Source organism: Callospermophilus lateralis, chromosome 20, assembly GCF_048772815.1.
Source record: "Callospermophilus lateralis isolate mCalLat2 chromosome 20, mCalLat2.hap1, whole genome shotgun sequence".
NCBI classification, from domain to species: domain Eukaryota; kingdom Metazoa; phylum Chordata; class Mammalia; order Rodentia; family Sciuridae; genus Callospermophilus; species Callospermophilus lateralis.
This window is the reverse complement of record NC_135324.1, coordinates 20,592,757-20,607,129: the sequence shown is the minus strand read 5'-3', so window position 1 is coordinate 20,607,129 and position 14,373 is coordinate 20,592,757. Positions and strand designations below refer to the sequence as shown.

General features: G+C 48.3%; 1 protein-coding gene across 2 annotated transcripts in view; it reads right to left on the bottom strand.

Annotated features, from left to right (window-relative positions):
* The window catches only part of LOC143638410 (chemokine-like protein TAFA-1), a 416,601-nt gene extending 402,531 nt beyond the window's left edge, over positions 1 to 14,070 (bottom strand). For both annotated transcript variants that reach the window (XM_077106255.1, XM_077106256.1), the window contains exon 1: positions 13,953 to 14,070. In XM_077106255.1, the coding sequence (XP_076962370.1) occupies positions 13,953 to 14,070 (118 nt within the window). The remainder of the gene's footprint in view (positions 1 to 13,952) is intronic.
* Between the last annotated feature and the right edge of the window lie 303 nt (positions 14,071 to 14,373).

The window sequence follows — 14,373 nt, the reverse complement described above, 5'->3', positions numbered from 1 at the left end:
ATAAACCACCCTTACTTGTTTGCAACAATTTAATTAAATACAATTAGCTCTAGTTTGTTTTGGCAACCTATTAATGTCACAATTGAATATAAATAGACTCATGAAAAGATCATAATTAATAAATCCTTTACACTACTGTAGAATTACTCACATGCTCTTCTTGCCAGAAATACTTAACAGCATTTTTGAAGTATGTTAATGAGGACAGTTAAAAAGAGATAATAAAGTTTTATCAAAGAACTCGGCAAGGCTCCTGCGAGGCTTTGGACCTCTTTGGTGAGAGCCAGGCCTGGCTGGGTACAGTTCGTGGGAGACTCGAAACACCATCAGCCAACACATGTCACCTGTGATGTCTTCAGCCAGCGGCTGGAACGGTCCTTCTCTCAGGCTGGCACAGTGCCCTGGAGCCTTAGGATCACCTCATTGCTATGTTTTCTTTCTGCTAAGGCCCAAGCACAACACACCGTGTTACTTACGTTCTTACTACGCAGACAACATCCTACACCCAGAGAAGGGATACGGGGTACACAGAAGACAGGCGGTGCCCCGGGACGGATCCCTGGGACATCCACGTACAGTTCTGTTCATCAACATGGGCCTGGGCTTCTTAGGAGCTGGTCCTATGGTGAAGGCATAATAGAATATTTTAATTACAAAACAATTAATAAAAAGGCGGGGCTGAGGGTGTACCTTAGTAGTAGAGAGCATGCTCAGCACACATGAGGCACTGGGTTCAACAGAGAAAAATAATAACATGGTACAGCGCGTGAGAAACTACGAATTCACGGTATAAATGCCAGAGGGCAGGAGCCTTTTTCGTGAACGCATAATAGGGACACATGCCCACCCGAGAGCCACAGCACAGCAGTGCCGACCCTGGGACTGGAGAGTTGGTTGTTAACTGGTCAGGCTTCTCCACCACCAGCCTCTGCACAGTGCCCTCAGTGGCAACTGTACATAGAGGACACGCCAGGGGCCACCCGCTCAGAGACTTCAGGTTGCAAAGTTCCCACGTGCACCCTTTTAATACCATGAGGTAGAACGGGCCTGTGTCAGAACCAAGCAGTCCCCTGTGTGGACTGAGTTCTGACATCCATGTAAGTGCTCACGATGACAATGTAAGCCACATAAAGGGGCCACCTGTGCCCGCCTGCTGTGGCACCCAGGTTTTCCCTCTTACCGGAGTCTCTACGGGAGGGATTTTAGACATGGGAACCCTTATTTTACGGGTGAAGCAGGAGACTTGCACCGACTCACGCACACCTTGCACTAGTAAGGACTACAATGTCAGAGGTGGGTGTGGTCTCTGGGTTGTCTGTTACACCCCGCTGCTCCTTCCCCAGGGACCGCTCAGGCTGTAAGGTCAGCTACAAGACTCCTATGCCCAGACCAACCCGTGACCCAGTTCCCAAGATCAAGCAGATGCCATGCCCACAGGGTGTTTGCCCCGCTCGGGAGCCATCCCAGTCCTCGGCATTGCCTGCCTTACTATCTAAATCCCTAAGTTTTAGGTGGACAGTATGGTCCATGGGATGGACAGCCCAGATCAGGAAGAGACCTCGTGTTTCATCTCACAAGGAGACCGGTGAGCCCATGTGTACAGAATGTGTGTAGAGCAGGTGTCGGGGACTGGCAGTTCTTGGGGGGGGCGGTGGTGTTTGATTTTTTTTTTTTTTAATTTTATGGTCATTTTTAAAGTCTTTTCTCTTTGTTTTAGTTACACATGACAGTAGAATGGACTTAGGCACTTTGATATACATAAATGGGGTATGATTTCTCATTTTTCTGATTGTACGCGTTGCAGAATAGTCATGTGCCAGGTATGTACATTCTACTGTCCTTCCTATTCCCAGACGGCCTCCCCTCCTCGACTCCCCCCACCTAATCTAAGGTAACTCTGTTCTTCCGTAGTAGTGCCTCCCCGCCACCACTTATTGTGAATCAGCTTCCACTTATCCGTGATTGTCTTGAAGCCATCCCTGTCCTGCTTCTTAACTCGGGGCCTGCAGGGCTAGGCTTGGAAGGATTCAGAGGTTGAGCTGGGTTCACAAAACTGGCACTGCCTGTGACGGCGTCACTGTGGGGGGACGGGCTGTGAGCCGGGAGACCGCCATCCCCGGCCAGGGGCCACTTCCAGAACAGAGGAAGGTATTTATCTGGATGGTGACAGGAAGTGGAAAGGAAGATTTCTAGTCTGATTACACAAGCAGTTTCTACAACATGTTATTGGGCTGTAGGCCTGGCGAGTTTTATTTGAAAGACAGCAAATTCAATATTTCAGCAAAAAGACGCTGCGGCCCATGATCAAATCACTTACCAGAAAGGTCAGCCCACTTTACAATATTCTACATAATTTATAAAGTCTCAACATGATAAATGCCGAAAAATCTTCTCAAAAAAAGTCAAACTGCAGTTGGAGAGAATTCTTTTCCGCTGTAAATGATTTATAACTCCAATTTTAAGTATAACAGAAAATCTGAACTGAGACCCAGTCTGATAGATGCAGATTTACCTTGTGTTGCTCCTTCCTGGTATGGAGCACAAAAGGCGCTCCTAAGTCTGAAGGGAGGGAGGGAGGAAGCAACTTGGAAACTGGAGGCCTATTCAAGGTACTTGCAGACGGAGTGCTGTCCAGCAGTAAAGGAAAGAAAGCGCACTCCCAGCAGAGGAAGACCAGGGCATGACCCTGCCATAACTCCCCCGCCCGGCATGCTGCAGACCACACAAAACGCCGCAGGACAGCCTGCCTGGCAGAGGCAGCGTGGTGGCCCTCCACATAGCAGGCACTGTGTGGTTTCCATCCATCAAGATGCCTTGCTGAGATCCCTGCAGGCAGAACTTGTCCAGGTGCAAGGAACAGCCCAAGAGTCCACAGATGGCCAGCGCTTCCTGCTCCCCTGCCCCACGAGCACCCTCACTGTGCCTGTGCACGGGGGCGGCAGGAGTGGCCACAGAGCACTGCCCTGCAGATGCTGTCCAGCCCAGGAAGGAGGTGAGGCCTCACAGCAGGCTCTGGGGAACCCCAGCCACTATTCAGAGACCAGAGAAGTTCCCAGGGTGCCCTCTTCTGCCGGGTGGATGGCCATGAATGACCCAGGTAACTTGTTCCTTTAGGGTTTCTCCTTGTTGGTAGGATGGGAAGACGTCCCACCTCACGAGGCTACTGCAAGGATTTTAGATGTCCAGTACCACCCACTCATTCGTTCAGCAAGCATTCGCTTGTCCTCCGTGTCTGACTGTGTCCTGGCACTAGAGATGGCCAAGCCTCTCCGTTCACAGAGCTATAATCTGGTGGGGATCTCAGGACTCAGTGCATTCTACATTGTTACAGAATACATGTTTATTACTTCTGGGGAAGCATAATTCTCTGCACCCAGGAGTGGTCAATAAACACTTGTTAAATACCAAGTATTAAATGTGTTGTATTTTAGAAATTATTCTCCTTGGGCCTTGAGTTAAAGATACAGAGCTTCCTTTAATATGAGAGCCAGTTACTTAAAATCGACACTAGCAACCTAGCTCATCCTTTAGGGCACAAAGATAATCATGCAGAGGTGAGAAAGTCCTGGGGCTCCGAGTCTGGCTGGGGCCAGGCGGCTGCTGCTCTGGTAATTAACGGACTTGATCTGCTTTGTAACACTGGGCGCTTCCCCTCTGTCTCGCCTAGGTCTCCATCTATCACCACCTCTGGGCACTGATAAGGCAGCCTCTACATTGGGAAGCACTAAGTAGGAAAATAAATCTTGCTTTTGCTTTGATTGGACCGATACAAAATGTGTTTTAACTGGGGCAGGACCTCTGGTCATCCTGGGCCGCTGGCCTGTCTCCAGTCTGTACTGAAAACAAAGGTAGCCACTGCAAATGGGTGACGCTTTCCACTTCAATGTGATTTAATTAAAATGGTGTCCATTTCTTATTTAAATAAAAAGGGTATTGTGGAATGCTTCCCCCACCCTTTTTTTTGTTTTTGGATGAAGAGGAACTCTGAGGATGCTCAGCCGATTTACCCTCACCAGGGATGGCCTAAGGCTGACACCTGCACGCCATGTCAACCACGTGATCGACCGTGTGGAGAGAAGGACGGACGGGGGGAGACTCCAAGATCACATCCAGGCTCTGCAGGAAAGGCCACTGGTATCGATCACGTGGGCCTGAGAGGGATGGAAGTAGGGGTTGGCAACGCGCACACCACGAATCTCCCCTTCCCGCTAGACAGTCCTGGGAGCAGCTGTCAGGATGTCCCCCTACAAACGTTCACCCGGTGACCTGGTTCCCAGACGTCTCTCCAGGATGTGGCGCCTGCACTTCCTGCAGATGAGGAGGCACGAGCAGCTACCAGACCAAATCAAAGACTCCACCTGGGAAGCTTCCAAATGGCACCTTCACATCTTCATCGCTTTATTCCCCAAAAATAAGGGGCTTGAGTCACTGATTTTTTCACTACGTTACCTGTTGTTCTGAATTCTGAGTTCCATGAAGACCAGTCTCCAGTTAGAATTTCTGAACCGAAATGGTTTTCAAACCCCCTGACCACAGTGCCCAGAAGAGGTGAGACATCTAGTTCCCACCTGTTCCTACTTCCTGGCCGGGAATTCTCAGACGACAAACTCTTAGAAAGAAGCATTTATCAATCACTAATTATTTCTACCAGACATGATGAGCCAACTGACATGTTCCTGTGTTATAAAATGATTCCCCTATGAACATGAAAATTTTTAAATGTCACCTATCAAGAGCATGCTGTGGGGGTTCACAGGCAGGGAATGGATGCCGTTGCTATACAAGGGCTGCCACACAGCACATTTTACAGTGGTGACAGACACGTCTGTCAGCACTAAAAGTGTGCCTTAACCACCTCTGAGCCTACCTTTGCCATTCAGGAATGAGTGAGATTCTACTGCTACGGTTTAGATGTGAGGCATCCCCCAAAAGTCCATGTGTGAGAAAATGCAGGCATGTTCAGAGGTGAGTATGATTCCGTCCTAGGAGCTGTGACCTAACTGGTGGATTAATCCACTGATGTGAGTACCTGGGTGGTAACTTCAAGGGTACAGTATGGCTGCAAGAGGTGGGTCACTGGGGGCACGCCTTTAGGGTGTATATCCTGTCCCTGGAGAGAAGAGTTCTCTCTCTCTGCTTCCTCATCGTCAATGTCCTGAGCTGCCCTTTCTGTCATGATGTTCTGCCTCACCCCAGGCCCAAGCCATGGAGCTGGCCATCTATGGACTAAGACCTCTAAAACCATGAGTCAAATAAACTTTTTCTCCTCTACATTGCTCCTGTCAGGTATTTTAGTTGCAGTTAAGAAAAGCTGACCAAATCATCTAGTTGTCAGAAAAAAAAAAAATCAGACAAAGTTTTTTTAAAAAATTTAAGTGCAAAATATGCATCACCTCTACTACATAGTTAATCCGAGAGCGCAGAGAAGACCTAATTGATAATGAGGAAACTCACCAAACCAACATTAATTTATAATTAAAAAGCAAAGACCACAGCAATTGAAAATCATTAGCAACTTGAGACAACACTCAGGATACACTGATGACGCATTATCCTTCCTGAAATTGGATGGATCCTAATTATTTGCAGTGTTTCCAAGAGCTAACCGCCAGCTTTCCTGGTACAACACGAAGCTGAGAAAGCTCAGTGAACCCTAGTAATGGGTCATTTCTAGCAGAATGATAACTTAGTTTACTAATAAGTTGCCTTTATTCTTCTACCAAATTAACGAACTTGAAATCTTGAATCATTTGCCCCAAAGAACAAAGAAGAAAGCTTGGGTTTCAAGATAGATTTATAACCCACCAGTGGGCTACAAACTGGGTTTGAGAACTTTAATAAAAGATTAAATTAAGAGTTTTATACAGGCATCACTGTGCTGCCTGGTGCTTATCTCTGTTTTATTACACTTACTGATTACTATTTCTCCCAAACCTTAATCTAAAATAAAATTAATTGATTTTTAGCTGAGATTCAAATGAGACCTCTGCTCACAACGCCGGCTTCATCAGGAGAAAGCTCTGCTTCTGGAAGCCCCCGGCAAAACCCTGGGGGCACCTAAGGGCTAAGCCGCGCAGTGCTCCAACCTGTGGGGCATTCCTAGGTAGGACCAGAGCGCCACAGCAGGAAGGCAGGCTGAGGAGGTGGGCCCGGGGCGTGTCTTCTGGGCCCACTACCAGTTCAGCACACTCACTGGGAACCACGAGAGGCAGGCGTGGGAGACCACCTTGGCTGAGGCTGTACCTTGACGGTGTGCAGGTAGGAGAGCCCTTAGTGTAAGTTTGGCCCACCTGACGCTTACCAGGTAAGGAAATTACACATGGGAGTACGTTCCTGGCCTGCCTTGGAATGTCTGTGGTTGGCTCGCCCGGGCCCGTCTCAGGTGCCGCACGCGCAGCATTTCCAATGCCAGGCCCCCAGGCTCGCTCCCTCCTGTTGCCCTGAAGGCCTTGCCACCTATGAAACCACCCAGAAAACTGTCAAGTGGTCTCAGCCCAAGGCTCCTTTAAATCACAAAGGTAATTCCACACTGAATCCCACTGTTCCAAATGGGTAAGATGAACAAGTCAGTTCGGGGCAGTCAGACCTCATGGGCTAACAGAATGCATGAGCCAAGGAACAGCCCCACAGCCCTGCTCCCGCAGCTGACGGAGATCTGCAGCCTCCGACTCCCACACCGGTTCCTCCCAGTATGACATCACGGGAGGCTACGGCGGTCCCTTCCCACCAGTGTTTGAATTGGGAAGAGAGGAGGCTAGTCTCTGAGCACACACTTCCTGAACACCTTCCTGGGCTGGCTCGGTGGGAAGCGTGCCCGCTGACCCTAGTCCAGGACGCGTGGTGAGTCTCAGCAGGAAGACTTTCCCCACTGAGTGGTTCAGCTAACCCGGGAGCTGACATCGTCACTGGGAGCCCGTGACTCCATCAGCCCACTCTTGGGACGCTGGCCCACGCCACAGGCTGGGGCTCCTTACTGAATGACGCGGAGGCGCCCTAGCAGGGGAGGTCAACAAGGGTGCCCCGGAGCTGGCTGCCAGGAGGGACATCCGCAGAAGAGCGTACCTGAGGGTGGGGGGGCCTTCCCTCCCGTGGACCACTCCGGGCACCCCCTGGTCTGACCCTTCCCTGCACAAAGCAGGGACCTGCTTCAGGAAAACCCCTCTGAGCGCAGCACTCCTCTTTCTCTAGGACTTCATTTCAGGAAGGAGAAAGAATCAATGGGCCAAGGGAGCTTCCCGTGTGCTTTGAGGACATTTTCTTTGGAAATTTAATCAATTTATACAAACTATTAATGAAGTAATTCATTTTCTCTTTACCCCAAAGAAAGGAAAAAAAAAAAAAAAACCTGCTCATCTGCTGTTACGTCCTCTCTGCTCCAAAGACGAACTCGGTTTTTCTCTTGCTATCGAAAGACTTGGAAAGCAAAAGAACCGTCCCCATTTATTAAGGGAAGTTTCCTCTTGGGTCCCTCAACACCCGTGTTCTTCAACTCTAGGGTGATGGGGCAGTGCCCACCCTGTGACTAACAGTCAGAGGGACTTAATGTCTGACTGCACTTGGAAGTAATCAGTAACACTCTGTCCCAGGACTCTGCACCGAGAGGTCAATGAACTGCAAACACACACAGATACATACCGCATCTCACCTTACATTTACACACCCACTCACTCACACACAAGTGGTAGCACCAAAGGGAGAGCTTAAGACCCCTCCCCTAATGACTGAAAGTGCTTCCTGAGCACCCACTCTATGCTAAGTACCTCGGTGGGAAAAATAAGAATGGTGAATTGCACCAGATTCCAGAATTGTCTTGACAAACACTTCTCAATGCCCCGGATCTGAATAGACGCTATAGATGCTGAAATCTAAATTTTAACAAAGAAAAGTCTGGAAAGTCTTCCTTGTACAAAACCAGACCTCTCAATTGCAAATCCTTCCAGAAGGCGCGGGTGCCGCCAGTCTCTAAGAGCAGAACACACAGTGCACAAGAGCTTCCCCGGCAGCCCACTAACGCTGATCCCTGGGGCGTCTTAGGGTCCAGGGTCCAGGAAGCACAACTCGAGGAAGCCGGCCTAGACATTTCACCACATCAAGGCTCTGAGGAGGAGAAGCGCCTCCCAGAATTGTCTTACCGATGCCCCCTTATTTATTCTTTATCTAGAAATACCGTTTGGAATATTTCTAATTTTACCATTAAAACTCTTTATGCCTAATATGTTAAGCTTTTCATTAAAAAGCAAAAGATGTTAATGCCAATAATGAATCCAAAAAAATGCAGAATTACAGGGAGTCAAAGTGTAGCCATTCCAGTCTCGCCCCTGGGGGTAGCCAGTCCATGTAAACACTGTCCCCATCCAGTCTGACATTTGTTTTGTGCATGGACAAGTATGATTTGTTTTCTTCCAAAATAATTCTCCGAGGTGTACTCTGTTCCCTGTTTCCTTCACTCAGGGACACATCTTGGGTGTTTCTCCATGTCAGCACACATCTCGGCCTGTGCAGTGGCGACACCAGTGGAGATGCGCCACGATTCGCTTTACCAATAGGAGTTTGATGGAGGTGAAACTTTCTCTTATTTTTTGCGATTAAAACCATGGTTGCAATGACTGTACCTTAACAAGTATACATCCTCTCACACTCATCCAGTAATCTTAGTAGGAGCCTTCTGGAAATAGAAATGTGTGTAGAGGCTTACACATTTCACACGTTGAGAGACTTTACCACATGATTTTCAAAAAATGGTTGACCTGTGTGGATGTACTTGAACTCTGAGGTTTTCACACAAGGCATACAATGGAAAGAATTTTAAAAATGAGCTCAAATTATCATCTTAAATGAATTTTAAGAAATTAGCAACTGAACGTTAGCATTCATTTGGGTTCATTCCTGATATCTTTGTTTGCAGTGTGGTATAACAGCTGTTGTCCTTAACTGTGAACTGAAGCTGTAGGCTTCAGCTCGAGTCAGTGATCATGTGTGTTGTATGGCACAGTTTCTGATGAATTCACAGGATTGATAAGAAATGTTGATTTGCCTCTCTACTTGGTTTCGATGTTTGGGGGTTTTAGCAAATGTCCATAGCTGAGTTCTGACTCTAGGATGAGGTCAATATCATCAATCAGAGGATCAATGGATTATCACTACACCAGCTTACACCAAATAACAGCCTGTCTGCTCTAATCCTCCGACCCATTCACTACGCTTAGCCACCTGCTCTGGGAGGCATTCTTAAAAAGCCAGTATGGAACCACTGGTGCGTCCACTCTTTCTTTTATGTTAAAATTATAAGATCAGCCCTTTACTGTAATGTATCTTGGTATTCTAACGCATATTCCTTAAGCAGCTTTCTAGAAAGCAATTTTTAATAGCAAGGTAAAACTAAGTGTAAAGAATATAAGAATGCTTTCAAATAATTTAAGAAACATGCCATACATTAAAATGGATGGTGACGTTCAGTATGTAATAATTAAGTCCTCGATGAATACTTCTAACACACACAGCTTGTTTAATGTAGAATTTAAATCCTGTCGAGTATAAATTGCCTAGATGATCCTATTTAGGGTAATCTTTCTTTATATCAATTTCACACACCCCTGTCAATAAAATAGCAATGACTCAAGAATCAGTGATTCATTATATACTTATGACTCCTTATCTCCTGTGATTTATCTACACAATTTTAAATCACCAAAGAACCTCTTCTTGCTGAAGAATTTTGAGATGATCCCTATTTTATTAAGTTTTAAGGCCACCCCCTACACATCTACCCACACACCTAAAACTAGGACCATTAGAGCTGCTGTCATAACTCCTACCTCCGTAAGGAGGAGAAGCTAGCCTCGAATTAGAAGGCTACGTTTGGCACGCCATTCATCCCTTCACACCTGTTACGCACACGCGGGTGAGCACGCAAAGCTGAAGCTGCCAGCTTTGATTACCTGCAACAACACAAACACAACTCTGCGTTTCCACACAGAGTGCCGTGTCCTCCCTAGAGCGTCACCTTCGGGTTAGGTGATCGCCTACGTCATTCCCCAAACAACAACCGGATCTGGCCAAACATTAAATTACTGAAATTACGAAATCTGTTCATCTACAGCCGTTTTGACTCATTCATAATTTTGAAATCCACTTTCATTTGATTGACTGTTTTAATCTTCCTTAACTAGTGAGTTAAGTGAAAATAAATGGTGCATTCCTAATACCATAAATATGAAAAATAGGAAGGGCTTAGAGACTGCGGGCAAATACATTAAGATCCGTCAGCTTTCTAGTTAACACATTCTCATTCTGTTTGTGTACAGACCCACCGCACCGAGAAGACAGATCACAAATTCACGGCCTCACAAAAACATGGTCCCAATTCCATGTGATGACAGCAGAAATTGGCCCAGGCCTCTAGCCATTTCCCCTAAAGGACCCTGGCCGACTGTGCCTTCCAGGTGCAGCACACACGAGGGGTGCGCGGAGTCCACTTGCACTCATCTGTCAGTGCGGCCCATTATTTCTTGAGACTGAAATTGGCTGCGTGCGGTGGGAGCGCCATCAATCTCAGTGAGGAGGGGACAGGAAGCCGCCCGTGGGAGGCTGGGAGGGGGCAGCCATTCCTCCCAGGTGAGGGCGGCCGTGGAGCCCCCTCTCCCCCTCTGCTCGGGCGCAAGTGAAAGATTTGTCATCTTGCACATTTCTCGGGTACTTGGTATGCACGCGGAGTCTGCCTGCCCCTGCTTCATGAAGAGACGATTTTTCAAGCTTAGGCAAATGTAGCCAACCCAGGCACTGCCGGTGCCTCGTTTTTTCTCATCATGTCACTTGTTTTAACCGATTTGAGAAAATGAGATTATGTTTTTCCTTTTTGCTCATTTATCCAGCTATTTATTTATTTATTTGCTCATTTAGGGGTGGGTTGTCGCAGATTACTGGCCCTGATTTCTTTCTTGTTTTCATACACATTTCATTACTGTCCTTGAAGATTTAAGACCCACCAAGGAAAACGTCACCACTCTCACCCAAAAAAAGCATATTCGTACTCCTAAAATCAAAACAGAAGATTGTATTAAAGAGACTGAAATAATCTAGAATATTGCTCTGACCAAGATCTATTACTTTAATCTTTGGAGCTATTGTTGAAAACCCAGGAAAGTTGAATAATTATATTTCGTAGAACCACTGGACTTTCAGTTTAATATCATTTTAATCTCTGCATCTAAAAATGGGTATTTATAATCTCTTCATTTCTACAGTGAAGCTGAGATGGGTCTCCAAAGTCAGCACGTGGGTTTGGCCCTGGCTCTAGTGTGGCAGGTTCCTGGGTATCTGACGCCCAGCTCTTCCATGCCGGTTGGTAACACACAGATTCAAGGGCAGAGAATGGAGAAAACAAGCACTGGGCTTAATTTCAGCACAGAACCCAACGTGTACTTCTCAGATAACAGATATGATGTTTTAATAGAAATCCTAAAGACGGGGCTGGGATGTGGCTCAAGTGGTAGTGCGCTCACCTGGCATGCATACGGCCCGGGTTCGATCCTCAGCACCAAGTACAAAAAACAAAGATATGTGTCCGCCGAAAACTAAAAATAAATATTAAAATTCTCTCTCTCTCTCTCTTTAAAAAAAAAAAAAAAAAGAAATCCTAAAGACAGGAGTTTTCTGATACACATAATAGCCTTAAACTGTTATGAAAAAAAAAAGAGAGAAAAACAAACCTATACACTAACTGATTGATAAGAAACAATATGAATGCTCATTGTAAACTGTACCATGTCTATGATTACACAGTGCATAAAGATAAATACTATTTGGTGGTTATGTTGTAGCCATGTTCCATGTGATTTAAAAAAAAAAGATTTAAAAAAATTTTTAATTGTATATGGACATAATACCTTTATTTATTTATCTTCATGTGGTGCTGAGGATCAAAGCAAGTGCCTCACACATGCCAGATGAGTGCACTACCACGGAGCCACAACCCTTTTGGGAGCGGGTCCTAGCTTTGTGTACTCTTAGCTATGTGCACAGTAAAACTTGACTCATTCAGCATCCCTGGCTTGCAGGTGGTTGGTCATTACTGGCATACCAAGAGGGATGCCGGCAATGGCCAACACTTAGGAAGAGCTTTACAGTTTACAAAGGGGTTTCTGGGAAGTCATTTTATTTACATCCTCAACGTATCTCCAGATGGGAAATGAGCTCAGAGAAAAAAGCCAATTGCCCAAGGTCACCTCACTCATGTTAAGTGACAGAGATGGCAGTCAGTCCTGAGCTCTGCTGTCCCCTGTCCAAGTGCCACCTCCCAGAAGGGGCTGAACACTCCAAGAGGCCCAGGCATTGGCATATCATGAATATGATATCAGTCACCTCCTTTAAGAGCCATTTCATGCCTTCCCCTCCTATGGTCCCAGCTCTCTGGGCGGAAATCAGATGGACTGACTCCCCTTGGCAATTGCAAGGGGATTTGTGCTGTGGTCTGCGTCAAGTCACCCAGCCCTTCTGAACTCCAGTCTCCAAGGCAAAGTGGGGGGGGGGGGTCACAGCCACTTGCCGAACACGAACCCCAGTTGGAATGAACCCTTCCAACGCCTTGTCTCTGGGGAATGCTTTCTGTTAGTGTTGCCATGAAGGCAGATTTCCCGCGTTATGGGCACGACCATGTGGCAAGTCAAAGCATTTTTTCCTGATTAAGGGATGCCCACACCCACGTTTGTTACTTCCACCTGGACACCCAAGCTCCGGGGTCAGCGGTTCTGCATCGCGCTGGACCAGGGCGCTGGAATCAGAGCACCAAGGCAGGCTGGAGCCACCCGCCTGCCCCTCTGCCGGACCTTGGCCCCGCACCGGCCACCCGCCTTGCTCCTGAAGGCCTGGCCGCTCTGGCCACCGCAACTCCTCCCGGGGGCGGGCCCGAAGCGCGAGCCGCAGCACGGGCGCCGCCTGCAGCCTGGTGCTGCTGAGCATCCCGCTGCACCTGCTGGCCAGCCCCTGGCCGGCACAGCGGCTGGCGGGGGAGCTGCCGGGGCTGCCGCAGGGCTGAACCCAAAGCCCGGGCTCCAGGCCGCAGCAGGGGAAGGAAGCCAGCCGTGCGAGGGGGTGGAGGACATTTGGGGAGGGCGGAGGGCCGAAGCCGTCCCCACGGAGGTCAGAACTTGGGCGCGCAACTGGTCCCCGGAGGGCGGCCGCGGAGGGAGAAGGCGGGGGCGCAGGGAAGGTAAGGGAGCGCACGGGGAGGGACTGGGGGGAAGCCCAGGCTGTGGAGGGGGCCAGGGAAGAGCAGGAAACACACTGTGCACCCAGAGTGGAAGGGAATGCCGCCACCGAGAACCAGAAAATCAGGGGACAGGGAACTGGCTCCTCCCGAGCATGCCACACAGGAGGAGGGGGCGCCCAGGGCGGAGCCTGCCGAGCAAACCAGAGGAACCCAGTGGAGGAGAAGGGACAGGAGGCGCTTTAACCCCCCAAGAAAGAGCACATCTCTTTTTCTTTAGTTTCTCTTTCACTGACAACTTAGTTCTGAAGTTAGTTTGGGGTCTACCTCCCCCTAAAATCCTTCACCACACACGGATTGTCGGTAGCATCTACACCCAGTGAGGAAGCAAGCCAGGGACCGACGGGCCAAGGTGACACTGTGCTTCCCTAAGACTCCTCGAGTCTTGAAAGTTATTCCACCTTTTGTGGAATATTTGGCCATTGGTCAAAGCATCCAAAAACAAATGACTTCCACCCGTGGAGGTGTGTGGAAGGGCTGGGGTCACTTGCAGATCCGCCTGTTCTGAGAGATTAATAGAAATGCCTCCCAGGCACGTCCCTTCCCTCTCCTTCCCCCAGAGCACCAAACCAGCAGAATGTTCTGGAATGCAGCTGCCCACACGTAGCCCATTCTGTCCCTGGCGCTCTCCATCTGCGAGGGGCCCAGCGGCGGGACCAGAGGGCTGAGAAAGAAGCAGCTCCCTTACCTGGTCTGTGTAGGTGGTGCTGCTGGAAGGTGTGCTGAAGGGACCCATGGCAGAGCAGCATGGCACAGGCACTTATCCACAAGTACAGGACCCAGGACATCGCAGAGACCATGGCCATTCTCTAAAGAGAAGACACAGCAAGAGAGGTTAGCACTGCTGCAAGCCCCAGGCCCAGGCAAGACCACTGGTGAGGGCAGGGAGTCTCGGAGGTCATGTTCCTTTGCTTCTTGGCTGGCTAGCATCAGCGTCCAGCAGAGGTCATGCCACCAAGTGGGACAGAGGGAAAGCCTTTTCCAGAAGATCGTACATACATTTTTTTAAAAAAAATATGCTACAAAATAAAACTCCAAGGATTGCCAAAAAAAATAAATAAATACAAAAATAAAGTTTCTGACTATCAATGAGGCAGTTGGGAGCATCA